Here is a 17,656-nt window from a genome sequence, read left to right as displayed (position 1 = left end):
CTCCCTGTTAATGCCCTACCTGGCCCCCTGACAAAACTTTCCTAGATCCACCCCTGCACAGTTACCAGCTGTCAGCTACAGTGGGGCAAAAAAGTATTTAGTCAGCCACCGATTGTGCAAGTTCCCCCACCTAAAATGATGACAGAGGTCAGTAATTTGCACCAGAGGTACACTTCAACTGTGAGAGACAGAATGTGAAGAAAAAATCCATGAATTCACATGGTAGGATTTGTAAAGGATTTATTCGTGAATTAGGGTGGAAAATAAGTATTTGGTCAATAACAAAAATACAACTCAATACTTTGTAACATAACCTTTGTTGGCAATAACAGAGGTCAAACGTTTACTATAGGTCTTTACCAGGTTTGCACACACAGTAGCTGGTATTTTGGCCCATTCCTCCATGCAGATCTTCTCGAGAGCAGTGATGTTTTGGGGCTGTCGCCGAGCAACACGGACTTTCAACTCCCGCCACAGATTTTCTATGGGGTTGAGGTCTGGAGACTGGCTAGGCCACTCCAGGACTTTCAAATGCTTCTTACGGAGCCACTCCTTTGTTGCCCGGGCGGTGTGTTTTGGATCATTGTCATGTTGGAAGACCCAGCCTCGTTTCATCTTCAAAGTTCTCACTGATGGAAGGAGGTTTTGGCTCAAAATCTCACGATACATGGCCCCATTCATTCTGTCCTTAACACGGATCAGTCGTCCTGTCCCCTTGGCAGAAAAACAGCCCCATAGCATGATGTTTCCACCCCCATGCTTCACAGTAGGTATGGTGTTCTTGGGATGCAACTCAGTATTCTTCTTCCTCCAAACACGACGAGTTGAGTTTATACCAAAAAGTTCTACTTTGGTTTCATCTGACCACATGACATTCTCCCAATCCTCTGCTGTATCATCCATGTGCTCTCTGGCAAACTTCAGACGGGCCTGGACATGCACTGGCTTCAGCAGCGGAACACGTCTGGCACTGCGGGATTTGATTCCCTGCCGTTGTAGTGTGTTACTGATGGTGACCTTTGTTACTTTGGTCCCAGCTCTCTGCAGGTCATTCACCAGGTCCCCCCGTGTGGTTCTGGGATCTTTGCTCACCGTTCTCATGATCATTTTGACCCCACGGGATGAGATCTTGCGTGGAGCCCCAGATCGAGGGAGATTATCAGTGGTCTTGTATGTCTTCCATTTTCTGATGATTGCTCCCACAGTTGATTTTTTCACACCAAGCTGCTTGCCTATTGTAGATTCACTCTTCCCAGTCTGGTGCAGGTCTACAATACTTTTCCTGGTGTCCTTCGAAAGCTCTTTGGTCTTAGCCATGGCGGAGTTTGGAGTCTGACTGTTTGAGGCTGTGGACAGGTGTCTTTTATACAGATGATGAGTTCAAACAGGTGCCATTCATACAGGTAACGAGTGGGGGACAGAAAAGCTTCTTACAGAAGACGTTACAGGTCTGTGAGAGCCAGAGATTTTCCTTGTTTGAGGTGACCAAATACTTATTTTCCACCCTAATTTACGAATAAATTCTTTACAAATCCTACCATGTGAATTCATGGATTTTTTTTTCACATTCTGTCTCTCACAGTTGAAGTGTACCTCTGGTGCAAATTACTGACCTCTGTCATCATTTTAAGTGGGGGAACTTGCACAATCGGTGGCTGACTAAATACTTTTTTGCCCCACTGTACATAAAAAAGGATCCTGGTGTTATTTGTCTCCAAGAAACAGTTCATAACTTCCCTTCAACTCATTCATGTCACCTAAAAGGTAAACCTGTTTCTCCATCACCTGTTCAGCTCTGATGATTCAGTAAGGACATCTCCTGGTTTCATCTTCATGTTTCCCTCTCACCACATATCCAAGCCGACATCATGACCTGCAGTTTTACAGCTGTGGCTCCAGCAAACATCAGCTGATACTAGAAATTAATATTAAATAAATTCTAACAACAGCTGATCAAGCTTAAACGTGCTGCTGTTGTTTAGCGCGACATCTGCTAGTTTCCTCTTTCTGGCGCAAAGTGGGCGATAAATAAACAAGAGAGAAAAGCCGATCAGCTGATCATTGATCAGTTTCATGATTGAAGTAGCAACAGGAGAGGCAGGGGGCGAGAACGAGAGAAGAAGAGGCAGCTGTGCAGCATAACGACAGAATAACTCCAGCTTTGTGTCTTTTTTTCATTATAGCGAAAGTCCGGGACAAACTGCGTCTCTTCTCAGCTCAATACGAAATATTGTATGTAATATTTTCTCTGAATGAGGGACCATCCCATTTTTTTAAGGAGCCGTTGGCAACTCTACTAACTAACCTTATGAATAAAATAAAGTTCACTATCAGTAACATCATAGCACCCACCCAGTTGTATAAAAACTCCGTCAAGCTGGCTAGAACGCAGTACGAGTTATTGCAACTGAGGGTAAATAGTCAGCACAACGAAAATAAACTACACCTAAACTTGGTTTAAACTGACCCAGATAGACTGCAGATCATAACTTCTTACCTGAAGTTCAGTTCACCTGACACTCGGACTGGCGGCTGCCTCGGGGCTCTCCTCCTGCCTCCCCTTCCCTCATCCACCTGCTGGCCTCTGTGGAAGCACCGCCATAGCCACCACCACCAAACAACTGAGTTATTTTTACACATCGACCTGCATCTGGCCAATCCACCACCTCTCATTGTTCATGCCATTACAAAATAAATAAATAAATAAGTCACCGGGCACATGCCCGGTATGCCCGATGGCCAGTCCTGCTATGTTAACCTGCAACCAAATCTGCAGCTCCATACAGCAATGTTACGACTTAGATTATATCTTATAACTCATAACTCTTATCTTAGCTCCCCTCAGTAGCATACTGTCTGATATATTCGATGGCTGCAATAATTCTTTAACTGTTATTTTTTCTTTGGTATTCTAATTTCACCGAAGTTTACTAAACTCAACAAACTTAATATTACTTACCGGGACATTTATTCTGTCCTCATTTTCTTTCACCGAAAAATTGTTTCCTGCGGTGCCGTCTTTCGTGCTTGGCTCTCCTACCTTTGCTAACGTGATGCACATAGCGCAGAAGCCGATGCTGCATTCACTTACACTCGGATATCTGAGCTTCACCGTGAAAACATAATCGGACATTTGATATTTGATTGAATTTTATTGTTTTGCCTTTGGGGTGGCACCTGGGGTGGCCAGTCTGGTTGGGGGGGAAGCCTGTGCCCCCCCAGGCCACCCCGCTGGACACGCCACTGGGTGAAAATAGAGCAACAGGACCGCTGAGTCTTTGACTTTATTTATGTTCTGCTGTGTTTTACTTGCATCTATTTGAAAGAGTGAGTGTAAACACAAAAAATATTTTATTTTATGTGCTGGAATGTGCAGAAAATAGGTTTAAATGTTAAACTAATTTATTCAACTCAGAGAATGTTGCATATAATTAAATTTTTGCTTGATGCATAAAGTTAAAAGATTAAAACTGATAAAACAAGTTAAAAAAAAAGAGACTTTTCCATTTGATTACATTTTGTATGATGGATTATGTAGAAAAAGTAGAATTGGGCTGAAAGATCTATCGCTTTATCACAAAATATATATATATATATATATATATATATATATATATATATAAATAATATATCTAGTAATAATATTGTGCAAAAGAGCATTTACAGGTTGGTGTGTGCGATGGTTTGGTGGTGTAGGTCAGTGTGTTTGCGCTTGTGTTGGTTAGTCAGTCCAGTCTCAATGTTTTTGAGGTATTTGAGTTAAGCTGAGTGATAATGTTAGTGTATGTGTGTGTGTGCGTGTTTATCAGTCAGTCCCCCTTTTTTTTTTTTTGCTGAGGAGACGGATGGCGCAAACACACTGACCTACACCACCAAACCATCGCACACACCAACCTGTAAATGCTCTTTTGCACAATATTATTACTAGATATATTATATATTATTTTTTTTTTTTGCACTAACTTGTCTTGTAGCACCTTGGTTCCTGGAGGAACGTTGTTTCGCCTCACTGTGTATTTTTAAACTGTATATGGTTGAAGTGACAATAAAGTTGAACTTGAACTTGAACTTGAACTTGAACCTCTTCAGGTTGTAAATCGTGTTTTTAAAAAGTAACTAAGTAATTAATTACTTTTGAAAATAAGTAATCAGTAAAGTAACGGGATTACTTTTTGGGGGAAGTAATCAGTAATTAGTTACTGATTACTTTTTTCAAGTAACTTAACCAACACTGTTCAATACTGAAGAAATTTAAACTTTATATGCAGAACATTGTAGAATATTTTTAAGGTTATCTGCTATAAAAAGCCAGACCAGGAAAATCTCCTTCATCTTTTTCTGTGTTTTATTCTCAGTTACTTTCACACAAAGGCATCTGCTGTGATGTTCACAATTCTGATGAAGTCAGTACTGATAAATGATCAGAATTATAATATTTCTAACTGTCTGAGGCTAAGTTGAATCGAATCAGGACTTTGAAAACCGGAATCGAATGGATTATAGAAATCAGTGATGATACCCAGCCCTAGTGAGCAGCCTAGGCACGACAGAAGTGGTTGTAGCTGTAATAGGAAAAGAACTATTGCTAACTTTTCTGTTAAGTTAAGGCCTGATCCTTCTGAAATTCATAGCCAGTGCTCTGACACGGTGTCATCAATCTTTAAATGCTGAAAAAGAACAGTGTATCCAGAAAAACACATTATATTATATAAATTATTATAAAATTTGTGTGCGCCTAACTTTTGTGCCAGTACGCCTAACTTTGAAAAGTTAGGCGTACCAGTACGCCCATGGCAAAAAGTTAGTCTAGAGCCCTAACAGGGGAGTAACACCAGGCTGCTCTTTGTTGACTTTAGCTATCTTAAGATGTATGCAGTATGAAGTTTACTTCCAACAAAGGAAAAGGAAAACAAAAAAGCTGAAACTTATGGAACCTGAACTGGAAATATAAACTAGGAATAGGAAACGCTGGGAAACATGAGAAAAGTAAACTCTCAGGAGGTAACAGGAGGTAACTGATCCTTGAAATACAAGGACCAGGGGCCTGTTCTTCGTACCGCGCTAAGTGAGTTAGCTGGATGAGATTGTTGACGATTTCGCGTGATCCTGGATCGTTCGGTTCCCCGAAGCCCATCCGGGACTTGCTGTCATAGCAACAGAGCCGTAAGCGTAAACCTGCTGGGGAGCAGGTTTACTTTATGTAAACAGGATTAGATCGTGGCCACGCAGGTATGTCCGCGTCATTCATACGAAAGCAACAGCGATATTCCACCACTGTTTCACCATAAATAAATAACATCAATGTAACTAAAGATAATGCAGCACTTGATCCTTTTATTGATTTCACACAGATACATACAGGTCATTCCCTAAAAAAGGGAAATGTACTATTAACATTCTATTACATGTATGTGATTATTACAGATGTAATTCATATTTCAGAGTAGTAATTGTAAATTACTTCGTGTAATCAAGATGAGAGACCACGGCTATAAAAGCGAAGGTGGATTTGGGAAGTCTGTCGCAGCCATGTCCTGTCCGTTTACGCGAGCAACCCATTGCGGAAGGTGCAAGATTGATAAGGAGAGTCCTCAGAATTCAGCGTATATTGCGGGATAGACAGGATCCTTTAGCTCAACGCGACAGTGTGCTCATAGAGAGATATCGATTTTCCCGTGAGGGTATTATTCACTTAACCAACTTGTTGACGAGGGGGTGCAGGACCACCACCTGTCTTTTTTTTTGCTCTGCCCTTTTCTTGGTTGCTGTTATGAACAAACAAACAGAGTATTCCAGGGTCTCTTTCCAAGAGACGACAAGCAATATAAGTGATAAATATTACCATTCTGTAGAATATTCTTATATTTCACTTTTACTTGTTCCCATGTTCTAGTGGGTCCTGTTGTGGCTCTAATGTGAAAGGGGATATAATATAACATATTATAATATAATATAATGTAATATAATATTGGATAATATGGTGTGATATGATAAATCTACCCTACCGCCTACTGGTGTTGGCCAGAGGGGCCGATGGCGCAATATGGCAGCCTGGCTTCTGTCAGTCTGCCCCAGGGCAGCTGTGGCTACAACCGTAGCTGCCTCCACCAGTGTGTGAATGTGAGAGTGAATGAATAGTGGCATTGTAAAGCGCTTTGGGTGCCTTGAAAAGCGCTATATAAATCCACTCCATTATTATTGTTATTATTGGATTACTTACGAGTTTGATTTGTCAGCAACTTTCTGCCAGCCCTCTCTCCTTGCTTTTGCAGCCTTTGCAGTGTTCCCTTGTGTTTTAATTAAACTCTGAAACTCCTGAAATCCCTCACTCAAGAGTTCTTGCTCTGCTGCCGAAAAATACCGAGCGCGCTCCTTCGACATTTTCGCCGACCAATCAAAGGGTTGCCGATCAATGTTTCTACTATCGATGCGTAGCCCCTGTTGGGCCACCCAGTGATCTCACATTACTTCATCCAGCTATACTAATCGTCAACAACAGGTGTGTTCGGGGAACCGGAATAGCGAGCTCAGAGTTAGCGCGATGATTTGGTCTTGGATGTTTCATTTGATCTTGGATGTAGTAAGCGACGTACGAAGCACAGGGCCCAGGACTAAGATGCATGAGCTTGACTTAGAGTGAGACAATGAGACATGACTGACTGGTACAGGAGGCATTGACATAATAGAGAAAAGAGATTAGGATAGACTGGAGACAAAAGGGTACTAACACAATCAAACACGAATCAAGAACAAGAAATATAGATAACAAAAGCATTGTGTTTTTTCACAAAATTAAGACCAAATAATACAAGCACTGAAGAAAAGTTTCTTAAATTGAAAAGTCCACAACAGAAACTCAAAAACTGGGACAGGACCATGACAGATGTGGAGCAGCTACACAAATTGAGAATATTTGAATACTGTTTACTGTTTACCTCCACTCTTCCTTTGAAAGATTAGAGAGAATATTCATTTCCTCATTATCATGTAGAAGGCGATAGACAGCGCTGACGTGATGGTTCTCCAAAACAGCTCGGTCATTGTAAAATAGCGCCGTGTCTGACCTGCAAATGCCACAGAAAATTTGTCATCACAGATTTTTTTCTTGTTTGGTAATATATATATATATATATATATATATATATATATATATATATATATATATATATACACATATATACATATAGGTGCAGTGACTCTCAAGCTAGGCGAGTGGCTCCAGCAGATCCCGGGAACAACATCGGACATCTCTGTCCAGAAGAGCACAGTCCTAGGAACGATACTGTGCAGGTCCCTCAAGCTCCCAAGCCTCTGGTAGAGGACCCGATCTTGAAGGATTGACCGCCCGCAGGGGCGAGCGGGGAATTTTTTTTTTTTTTTATAAAAACAATATTATGACTTTAAACACTTTATTCCACATGGTTAAGTATTGTAGAGTAGGTTAGATATAGGCAGGGACACCCAGGCAACATTAGACAATAGACAGCTAGAGAGACCCCTCTCTGGTCCTTCAGGAAGAGGGGGCCTCCCTGGGAGGGCGTTTTACAAGTAAAATTATTTACGACTTTTAAATAACACTAGAGCCCCTCAGAAACTGCAATAATTTGAATGTTGCTCAGTAGGAATTACCTGGTCTGAATATGGAAGTTATTAGTAGTCCCTGTATGCTCATAGTCATGGATGGCAGCTGCAAAAATAATGGCAAAGATCTCCAGCTCAGTTAGCCAGTGCTGAAAGAAAGTGAGATGATGCATTTTGTATGTAGTAACAAACAAACAAGCAATAAATATGAATATAATATTGCTTTACACAGTTGTTAATATAAAAAAAATTCAATAGCCACTTAAATCTAAGGCTTCATGAGTTCTGTGTTTAGAATTGCTTTAAAAGTATACTGGTCTTTCTTGAACTGCAAGATTAATGGACTCCCCAAAGACAAACCTAAAGAATGATCAAAATCTGTACAAAAAAGACAAAGGTATACCGACTATTGGATTGCAGCAGTGTTTCCCCTTTAATGTTTTATCAGGATGTGGGGTAGTTTTAAGGTTTTAAATGTTGTGGCTTGCTAGCAGGTCATAACAGTAAAGAAAAAAAAGAGTCCATTACTTCAAGATATGAAAAAGTCTCTTTGAGAACTCGAAAGAAGCAAAGCAGTTTTCCTGGTTACATTTTAAATCACCATTAACCAAGCAAGACTTACCATTATTCCACTCTTAATGAGCAGGTAATGGACCGTTTGTGTGACATCAGCAGCATGTATCAAGTTGTGGTAGGGGTTTTTGTATTTGCTGTATCCCATTTCCAGTGACTCCACAAATGATGTGAGTGCAGAGGTAGGAATCTGATATTGAGACAATGCAGGAGAGAAGCATGATGACTGCAAAATTAAGTCGTATATGATTACATCACTTTAAAAGATAACACCACATAAAAAACAAAACAAAAAGTCATTTATAGTCTGTATGGGAAATTTTTTCACAAGGTTATTAAAGTATTGCACTTCTTAAACAAAACTGCAGACCTTGTTGTTTTAGAATTAGAAATTCCCTTTAAAACTTAAAATAATATGAGGGTCAATCATTTAAATGATATATGGAAGCTGTCTTTATTTGAGTTTACCTTGAAACGATTAATCAGGTTATATCTGTTGAGCAGTTCAAAGAAGACAATTTTCAGAGCATGGTTTCCGCTGGCATCATTCAGTGCAAACACATCAAACGACCACATATCTACATGCTACAGACACATAGAAACCAGTTTTATTATCATTTGAATAACATAAACGAGTGTGTCCTTGTGTACCTTGTCTTACCTAAGTCATACACAAAATGGCAGTTTTTGTTCCTGCATATTAGTATGGTAGATAGAAAACTTTTTCCCTGGCCTTAATCTGTTAACTCTCTATTGTATAACTTGCTCATGACATTTTAATACTGAGATTAAAACTGAATGCAGACTCACATACATGTCACTGATTTTATTTTTAAAGAAATCACCAAGTACATGTGCATTTATACCTTAAGCATAGTGATGACATTTAGGGAATAACTGAGACCAGTCATGTTGGAGGTTCGTCTGAACATCCTGTAACCCACAGACAAAAGTACACAGCAACACAAGCACACAGCAAATGAACAAATGCACTATGCCCAGTATGGTAACTCATTTATTAATTTGAATATGTTACATTTATTTTGGAGAAGGAATAATCAGAGGCAATTTTTTTTTTTTTTTAAATCCATCCCCAAAATAGAAGATCCCCAGAGTTTTGAAGCAGTACTGCAATATTAGGCCAAATAATAAAGAAAGATTAACTTTTGTTTATTCTAAATTGTTATTCAGTCTAAGGGGAAAATAAATCTATTCTATTAAAACCTTGTCAACCTCAATTTTTTTTACCATTCCATTTTCTATATTGATAAAGTAATGTTTATATTTCTGGCATTACTTCTATAATCTGCGTAATTTATTTTGAGAATAATATGTGTTGTACTGAGTGGTTCGGATTGGCTCCCAAGCCATTCTAATATAATATCTGTTGACCTGAGTTGCGGCCATAATATGCTATTCAAAGGTAAAGGGGTAATTCAAAGCTATTACTAGGTACTGAATAGATTTTCTCTGATCACTCCAGTATCCCAAGAGCTCAGAGACAAGTTGTTAGTTTAACTGCTGATTCTTAATTAACTTTTGGGATGTAAGATAGCTGAAGAACATCAAGATAGATTTAAGATTAATTCTAATTGGTGGATGTGACTGGTAGTGCAACAAGTGTTCATCAAGTCTAGAGAAATGATATATATGCCAGTCCATTTCTATTGTTTGTGTCTTATCCATGGAAACAAAATGATGCATCTCGGGGCCTTATCCAAATTGTTCACTGTATGTTAATCAAAACCATTACAAGAAAAAAGTACCATTTGGCCGAACTTCTCAACATATGTTTTAGTTACAGAAATGTGTGATGCTTTTTTTTTTCAAATAAATAGACAAGAAAATAGAAAAACAAATGTACACACTTTTTATTGCTACCTAGGCTTCTGTTCTGTTACTATGCTGACTTGTTAAACTGACTTGTATTTTTTATAGCTGTCTTAAGCCAAACCTCTCCACAAAGATCCCAGCCTGTACTGCACGGACGATGCTGCGGAAGTGTGGTTTGTCTTCACTGTGGTGTAGCAACAGGGTTCTCTGCCGTGTAAAAGTGGAGGCCAACCAGTCACGAACCTCCAGTGGTACAGAGTCTGACTGGATATCACTCAGCTCATCATCTTGGTGCCCCAGTTGTCTGCAAGACCATTCACAAAAACACTGAATGTACATTTTCATCTTCTAAAATAATTAATCTATCATCCTCATCTTAAATGAACCAAGCCAAGCCAAGTTTAATTAAAACAGCACTTTAAAATGGCAAGTTGTGACCAAAGAGCTTCACATTAAGGACAAAATAAAATGAAATAAAATAAAATAAAATATTTGTAGAGAAACCTGTGAGTGACAATGCTCAGGACTTTTTATGCGTATGCTGTGGCCAGTGCCATCCTCTATGCTGGTAAAAGAGACACCTTTGAAACTTCAGGTCAGGAGTTCAACTCCCAACCAGAGCATCTTTATCCAGAAAAGTTCCCTAGGCTAGACCCCCCCAATGTAACCAAGACCACACCACAGTGAACAGTAGATGCTTGGATACAAGATAGACAGCCACAAGGAGCAGTACTGTCATACCTGAGGCCATGAAAACTGGTAAAATGGGAGACGCCCCCTAGGCTAGTCAAGAATGACCAAGCTAAGATCCTGTGGGACTTAAAGATACAGACGGACAAGCTGGTGATGGCTAACCACCCGGAAATAATAGTGGTGGACAACCAGAGGAAGACGGCTGTAGCGATAGATGTAGCCATACCAAATGACAAACACATCAGAAAGAAGGAACATGAGAAGCTGGAAAAGTACCAAGGGCTCAGAGAAGAACTCAAGAAGAGTGAAGGTAACAGTGGTCCCTGTGGTAATTTGAGCATTTGGTGCACTGACCCTAAAGCTAGGTGACTGACTCCAGCAAATCCCAGGAACAAAATCCTAAATCTTTGTCCAGAAGAGCACACTCCAAGGAACAGCAAAGATACTGCGCAGGACCCTCAAGCTCCCAGGCCTCATAATATGTTTGGCATAGCGCAACATATAAAAAAGTTTTATTGCATTGTGAGTATTACATTGTCATATTGAAATACTGACTATTTTATTTTTCCACCACTGATTAAAGTCTATATATGGGGAAATTAGCTAAAAGCTCCTTACCTGTTTTCCTCAGAACAGAGAGATTCAAGGAGACAGGCGGCAAACTCCAGGTTTTTCTTCAGTTCCACCACAGATGCTTCTCCCTTCTCCAGCTGTTTAACAAGACACCGTAACCTAGAACAAATAGCCCATATCTCAGTATCACCTCAAAACTGTTAACACACCATGTGCTTGAGATCTTAACTCTCCCGGAGAACAAATCACTTATTGCCAAAACCAAATGGGAGAAAGGTCTGGAGTATTCCTTTGAAGATAGTGCTGGGTTAACCTTCCAAACCTCCCAAAAATAATGTGGGCTTTATAGATAATTGAGAAATTTTGAGAAAACCTTGGTCGCAGCAAAGGGCTGCCCCTCCCTGAACCTGGTTCAGCATTTTCTCGTGCACAGGGTCTATTGTCTTGATGTGAGCTTTCTACTCAGGGTTTTTTCTTCCAGTTCAGAGCAGAAATGTTTCTGTTAAGAAAATGGCTGTTGTTTCCCCCCACCCAATTTTAATTATAAGCTAAATATATTTCTACTAATGTAATTAGTTTGCTAACAGCAACAGGGATGAGTCAGTGAAAATTTCGCTTTTTTTTTTGGAATAGTGTGTGCAGTGGCGTGTCTAGAAAATTTTTGTTGGGGGGCCAGGTAGGGGCACAGATTTGGAGAAGGGTGGCAGATGTAATTGGCAGATAATGTTTAAAAAAAAAATTCTACCAACCGTTAACCATAATTCAATAATCCTATAAACCTAATAACCGAATGCGCTTTTAACTCTTATTAGAATGAGATTTTAACCACTATGGTGCAAAGTTTTTAAATACTGCGTTGATAAAGTACAAGAGATACAATCAGTCAGTGTTTACTCAGCATTCAAGGACAGCAATATTTGCATAGTATTTTTACTGACATATAGTGCACATATGTTTTGGGCAAAAACATTTTTGAATATTAAAATACAAACATTTGTAACAAACAATTGACAAATTAGCCAATGCCAATTGCAAAACTTTGTGCCTATTAAAAAAAGAAGATAATCTTCTCACAAACTGGTGATTTTGAAACAGGAAAAAAGTGGGGAAACAACTGAAAAGACTAACATTTGAATAAAACCTGAAAGCAAGTAAATACTTGCTATGCTGCCTTATGGTAAACTTTGGTAATATTGATCAAGAACAACACTGGCTGATGATGAAATACAGTCAGCTGGCATGGTGACACTGCCAGTATTAACCTGTAGGGCTGGACTGGGACAGAAAATCGGGCATTTTGACTAGAGACCGGCCCACCAGGGCCCTATTTCAGGAAGCCGGTTTAGAAAACTCAGAGTGAAAAACGATACTCAGGGTTGAGTAACCCCGAACTGTCCAACTCGGAATATTCGGTTTCAGAAAGGCTGATAACAATTAGTTCAATCAACGCGGAGTTGCTTTAACCCCAAGTTAAGCACGCGCACGAGGATACATAAAGCCCTGATTAGTGGAGCACAGATTAAGCGAGTCACCATGGAGACGGAGGGAAAGAAGGCGCGGTCAATGTATTTTACAGCGCTTGAGGCCGAAATTCTGATGGCAGCATATGCCGATAACATGCAAATTCCACAGAAAAAAAGTAACACAGCCTCAGCTGCAAAAGAAAGGGAGCATGCACGGCAAAACAAAGCCGACAGAGTCAATGCGTGAGTGTTAATTTAAACATTGATCTAGGGATTTCCACCCATTTAACACGTTATTTTATTTTATTTTATTTTATTTTTTATTTCATACATTTTATTTTGTGATGTGATGTGAGCGCAGGTGCAACCCAACAGGCCCCAAACGTTCCTGGCAGCAAGTAAAAATGAAATATAAAAATATAGTCCAAACAGGTAAGGTGTAATTGTATTATGAGTAGGGATGGGTATCGTTTAGGTTTTATCCGATACCGGTGCCAAATCGGTACTTTTGAAACGGTGCCGGTGCTTAAACGGTGCTCGAACCGGTGCTTAAAGAATGGAGAACACAAACTTTGTCCAAAAACCTCTCATGTTCAGCTGGTTTTTTTTGTAAAAAGATAACAATGTGTGCCTTTTCTGCAGCTATGTGGCATATATGTTTAACTGTTTCCCACTTTTTCTTTGGTCATTTTAGCCTTTTTGGCCAGGGTGAAGGGAGTATCTGCCATCAAACAAGAAGACAGCCGCATGTAGCTATGATGATGTTTGCTAGTTCACCTTACATGCATTAATGTAATAACGTGGTTAGCCTACTCAACGTAAATTACACACGAACAACATGAAGCTACTCATGCAGAGAAGAACGGCTGCTGCTGCATCATCATCCTCATCATTTCTGCTACACTGGCAGGGCTAGGGGCCAGGACTCTATTCTTCGGGTTTTTGGGGGATGTTGCTCCGGGTCCGATAACTGGCAACCCACCCGACGTGCACGGTGTGAGGTCTCACAGCAAGCTATCAAATATGGCGCATTTCTCGGCTTTTAAAAAAAACGCTATGCGTCGCCAGCTGTTTAATCGGATTCTTGGTGTTACCTCCTTTGACAGTATCACAGTATCAGCTTAAAGCACTTGTTACAGGCTGCTGAGTTTGCATATTTTGCTGTGAAGTACAGCCAGACTTTTGACCGCTTCGCCTTGGACATTTTTAATCTGTAGCTCTGCTCTAACTGAACGTACGTACCTGGCCCCGCCTACTATCCTCGGAAACGTAAAATGATTGGCTAGAAGTGTATCACAGCTCAGGAAAAAAAAAGCACCGAAATAAAGCACTGAAATGTGCGCTGCTTTTCGGTCTGCTTACTACCGTTTATGTCATGGCACCGGACACCGGTACCCATCCCTAATTATGAGCCATAGTGCTTGGTCTGTTTGTCCTATATAAATCAATTGCAGTTAGAGGTTACATTAATTTCCCCTCTGTAAGCACTTATTGAAATTATCTGAGCACATTACAAGTACATATTTGCTTACTCTGTATGCTCAAATGTGACCCGTTATAGCCAACAGAAAAAAGCGGAGGCCCGAAAAACAGGTGGGGGTCCTCCACCACCACCACTCACAGAGGCTGAGCAGTTGGCTTCCACATTTGTGATAATGTTGGCAGCATCACATATGATCTTCACAGTGCAGAGAACACAAATTAGCATCCATTACTATAATGAAATAATTTGTTAGTTTGAAATGCTACAGGGAACTATGTACCTGTACATTAATGCTGTGGAAAGACTTCCTGTTCACATAGTCTCCTTCATTTACTGAAGGAGCAATGATTGGAATGTGAGTGCCATCTATACAGCCAATCACGCCTGGGAACCGTGAAAATAAATGTAAAATTTAAGTAGTAGTTCAAGTATCACCACATCATGAATTAAGTTTTGTTCATCCTGATACCTGCAATTTTGTGGAATCCCTCTTTGATAAATCTTGTGGGTCTATGACCGGGGAACACCACAAACGAGTACAGGAGACGTTTCAGTGCAACTGTAACATTCCTGACTGCCCGACAGACGGTAGCCTTGGAAACGTGCTCAGCGTCACCAATATTATATAGAAAGCTCCCGTTTGCAAAAAACCGAAGTGCAATACATATAATATGTACAGAACTGAGAGGATGTCCGCGATGTGTCACATGAGCAATATTAGGCCTGAGGATGTTATTCAAATAAATTATAGATTGTGCTGAAAAACGGTAACGTTCACACAGAAAATCATCAGGAAATGATAACATGTCCGAACGCGCTCTAATCACTCTCTCCCGGCGGAGAGCTCTGCGGAGAATTTGGGCTTCAACATCTACTGGCTCTTCAAGGAAGGGGCACGCCATGTCTGACACTTCCTACAGTCAGGTTTCCGACAAAGAGGCGGAGAAGGTCAGGGTTAGTTGAAGTAAACCTGCTAGGGGGCACGTTAGCTTCACGGAGTGTGTCGTCATAGTAACTCACTCAGAATTAATCTAAACTCGCTTTGTGAAACCGAAAACCCAGAGTTTTCGTTAACTCAGGGTTTACTTACTCAGAGTTTGCACTAAACCGGCTTCCTGAAATAGGGCCCAGGTATTAAAGCCATAAAGCCTTTGAATGAAAACAAATGCTGTTGTGACAGTGATGTACACTGTCTTGTTGGTATATGTATGATTTCTATACATTTTACATCAGATAAAAACTTTGGTTGTAAGATTTAGATAATTATTTAATAAAAGCTAGATATTTTAAATGAGAGTAAGAAAGAAAAGTATTTCTTTGTGCCCCCCTCTCCCTGTTAATGCCCTACCTGGCCCCCTGGCAAAACTTTCCTAGACCCGCCCCTGCACAGTTACCAGCTGTCAGCTACATAAAAAAGAATCCTGGTGTTATTTGTCTCCCAGAAACAGTTCATAACTTCAACTCATCCATGTCACCTAAAAGGTAAACCTGTTTCTCCATCACCTGTTCAGCTCTGATGATTCAGTAAGGACATCTCCTGGTTTCATCTTCATGTTTCCCTCTCACCACATAACCAAACCGACATCATGACCAGCAGCTTTACAGCTGTGGCTCCAGCAAACATCAGCTGATACTAGAAATTAATATTAAATAAATTCTAACAACAGCTGATCAAGCTTAAACGTGCTGCTGTTGTTTAGCGCGACATCTGCTGGTTTCCTCTTTCTGGCGCAAAGTGGGCGATAAATAAACAAGAGAGAAAAGCCGATCAGCTGATCATTGATCAGTTTCATGATTGAAGTAGCAACAGGAGAGGCAGGGGGAGAGAACGAGAGAAGAAGAGGCAGCTGTGCAGCGTAACGACAGAATAACTCCAGCTTTGTGTCTTTTTTTCATTATAGCGAAAGTCCGGGACAAACTGCGTCTCTTCTCAGCTCAATACGAAATATTGTATGTAATATTTTCTCTGAATGAGGGACCATCCCATTTTTTTAAGGAGCCGTTGGCAACTCTACTAACTAACCTTATGAATAAAATAAAGTTCACTATCAGTAACATCATAGCACCCACCCAGTTGTATAAAAACTCCGTCAAGCTGGCTAGAACGCAGTACGAGTTATTGCAACTGAGGGTAAATAGTCAGCACAACGAAAATAAACTCCACCTAAACTTGGTTCATATCTGACCCAGATAGACTGCAGATCATAACTTCTTACCTGAAGTTCAGTTCACCTGACACTCGGACTGGCGGCTGCCTCGGGGCTCTCCTCCTGCCTCCCCTTCCCTCATCCACCTGCTGGCCTCTGTGGAAGCCCCGCCATAGCCACCACCAAACAACTGAGTTATTTTTACACATTGACCTGCATCTGGCCAATCCACCACCTCTCATTGTTCATGCCATTACAAAATAAATAAATAAATAAGTCACCGGGCACATGCCCGGTATGCCCGATGGCCAGTCCAGCTATGTTAACCTGCAACCAAATCTGCAGCTCCATACAGCAATGTTACGACTTAGATTATATCTTATAACTCATAACTCTTATGTTAGCTCCCCTCAGTAGCATACTGTCTGATATATTCGATGGCTGCAATAATTCTTTAAGTGTTATTTTTTCTTTGGTATTCTAATTTCACCGAAGTTTACTAAACTCAACAAACTTAATATTACTTACCGGGACATTTATTCTGTCCTCATTTTCTTTCACCGAAAAATTGTTTCCTGCGGTGCCGTCTTTCGTGCTTGGCTCTCCTACCTTTGCTAATGTGATGCACATAGCGCAGAAGCCGATGCTGCATTCACTTACACTCGGATATCTGAGCTTCGCCGTGAAAACATAATCGGACATTTGATATTTGATTGAATTTTATTGTTTTGCCTTTGGGGTGGCACCTGGGGTGGCCAGTCTGGTTGGGGGGTGGCCTGTGCCCTCCCAGGCCACCCCGCTGGACACGCCACTGAGTGTGTGTGTGTGTGTGTGTGTGTGTGTGTGGGGTTCGATAACGTGAACCACAGTATTGTTTCGAAGTCTCACCTTGCTGGTTACTGTACTTCTGATGTTGACTCTGCATTGCTACCCCAGAGTGGCGTTATCTTGAACAGCACTTAGAATCACCATACTGGTTACACTAATATTATCAGCTACAGATGTTAGTGTGCAGAGAGGTGGTGGCAATGGTTAATGTCCTTACCCTCCAGATGTTCATAATAGGTTAGGCAGCACACAGATCAGCAATATACCCTCTTTTAACACGTAAGAACTGCATGCACATATTGATTGAAGAGACATCTCTGTCAATATTCCCTCTAAGCTGCGCACGTGCGCAATCTCTCCCGTATGGGATTAGAACGATGCCACCTTATCCCATAGTCCAGCCAATAATGCGATTTACATTCGTATATACGCAGCTAATCAACGTCGCTGACAGGTTATGACAGCGTCCTTATGACAGCGGT

The 17,656-nt window shown here is 40.6% G+C and overlaps 1 protein-coding gene across 1 annotated transcript in view; it reads right to left on the bottom strand.

Annotated features, from left to right (window-relative positions):
- Positions 1 to 16,592, bottom strand: part of pde1ca (phosphodiesterase 1C, calmodulin-dependent a) — a 36,329-nt gene extending 19,737 nt beyond the window's left edge. Inside the window, exons 1-8 of the mRNA XM_085467505.1 lie at positions 16,416 to 16,592; positions 11,299 to 11,412; positions 10,109 to 10,291; positions 9,021 to 9,087; positions 8,623 to 8,739; positions 8,204 to 8,344; positions 7,630 to 7,730; positions 6,936 to 7,064 (exon numbers count right to left, since the gene is read on the bottom strand). Of these exons, the coding sequence (XP_085323631.1) occupies positions 6,936 to 7,064; positions 7,630 to 7,730; positions 8,204 to 8,344; positions 8,623 to 8,739; positions 9,021 to 9,087; positions 10,109 to 10,291; positions 11,299 to 11,412; positions 16,416 to 16,588 (1,025 nt within the window). The 5' untranslated portion in view covers positions 16,589 to 16,592. The remainder of the gene's footprint in view (positions 1 to 6,935; positions 7,065 to 7,629; positions 7,731 to 8,203; positions 8,345 to 8,622; positions 8,740 to 9,020; positions 9,088 to 10,108; positions 10,292 to 11,298; positions 11,413 to 16,415) is intronic.
- Positions 16,593 to 17,656: the final 1,064 nt, after the last annotated feature.

The sequence above is a fragment of the Copadichromis virginalis genome, linkage group LG9, assembly GCF_057382275.1.
Source record: "Copadichromis virginalis isolate Kocher_CV1m ecotype Utaka linkage group LG9, C_Virginalis_male_GT1.1, whole genome shotgun sequence".
Classification (NCBI taxonomy): Eukaryota; Metazoa; Chordata; class Actinopteri; order Cichliformes; family Cichlidae; genus Copadichromis; species Copadichromis virginalis.
The sequence above is the reverse complement of the archived record's forward strand: the minus strand, read 5'-3'. Positions and strand labels throughout refer to the sequence as shown.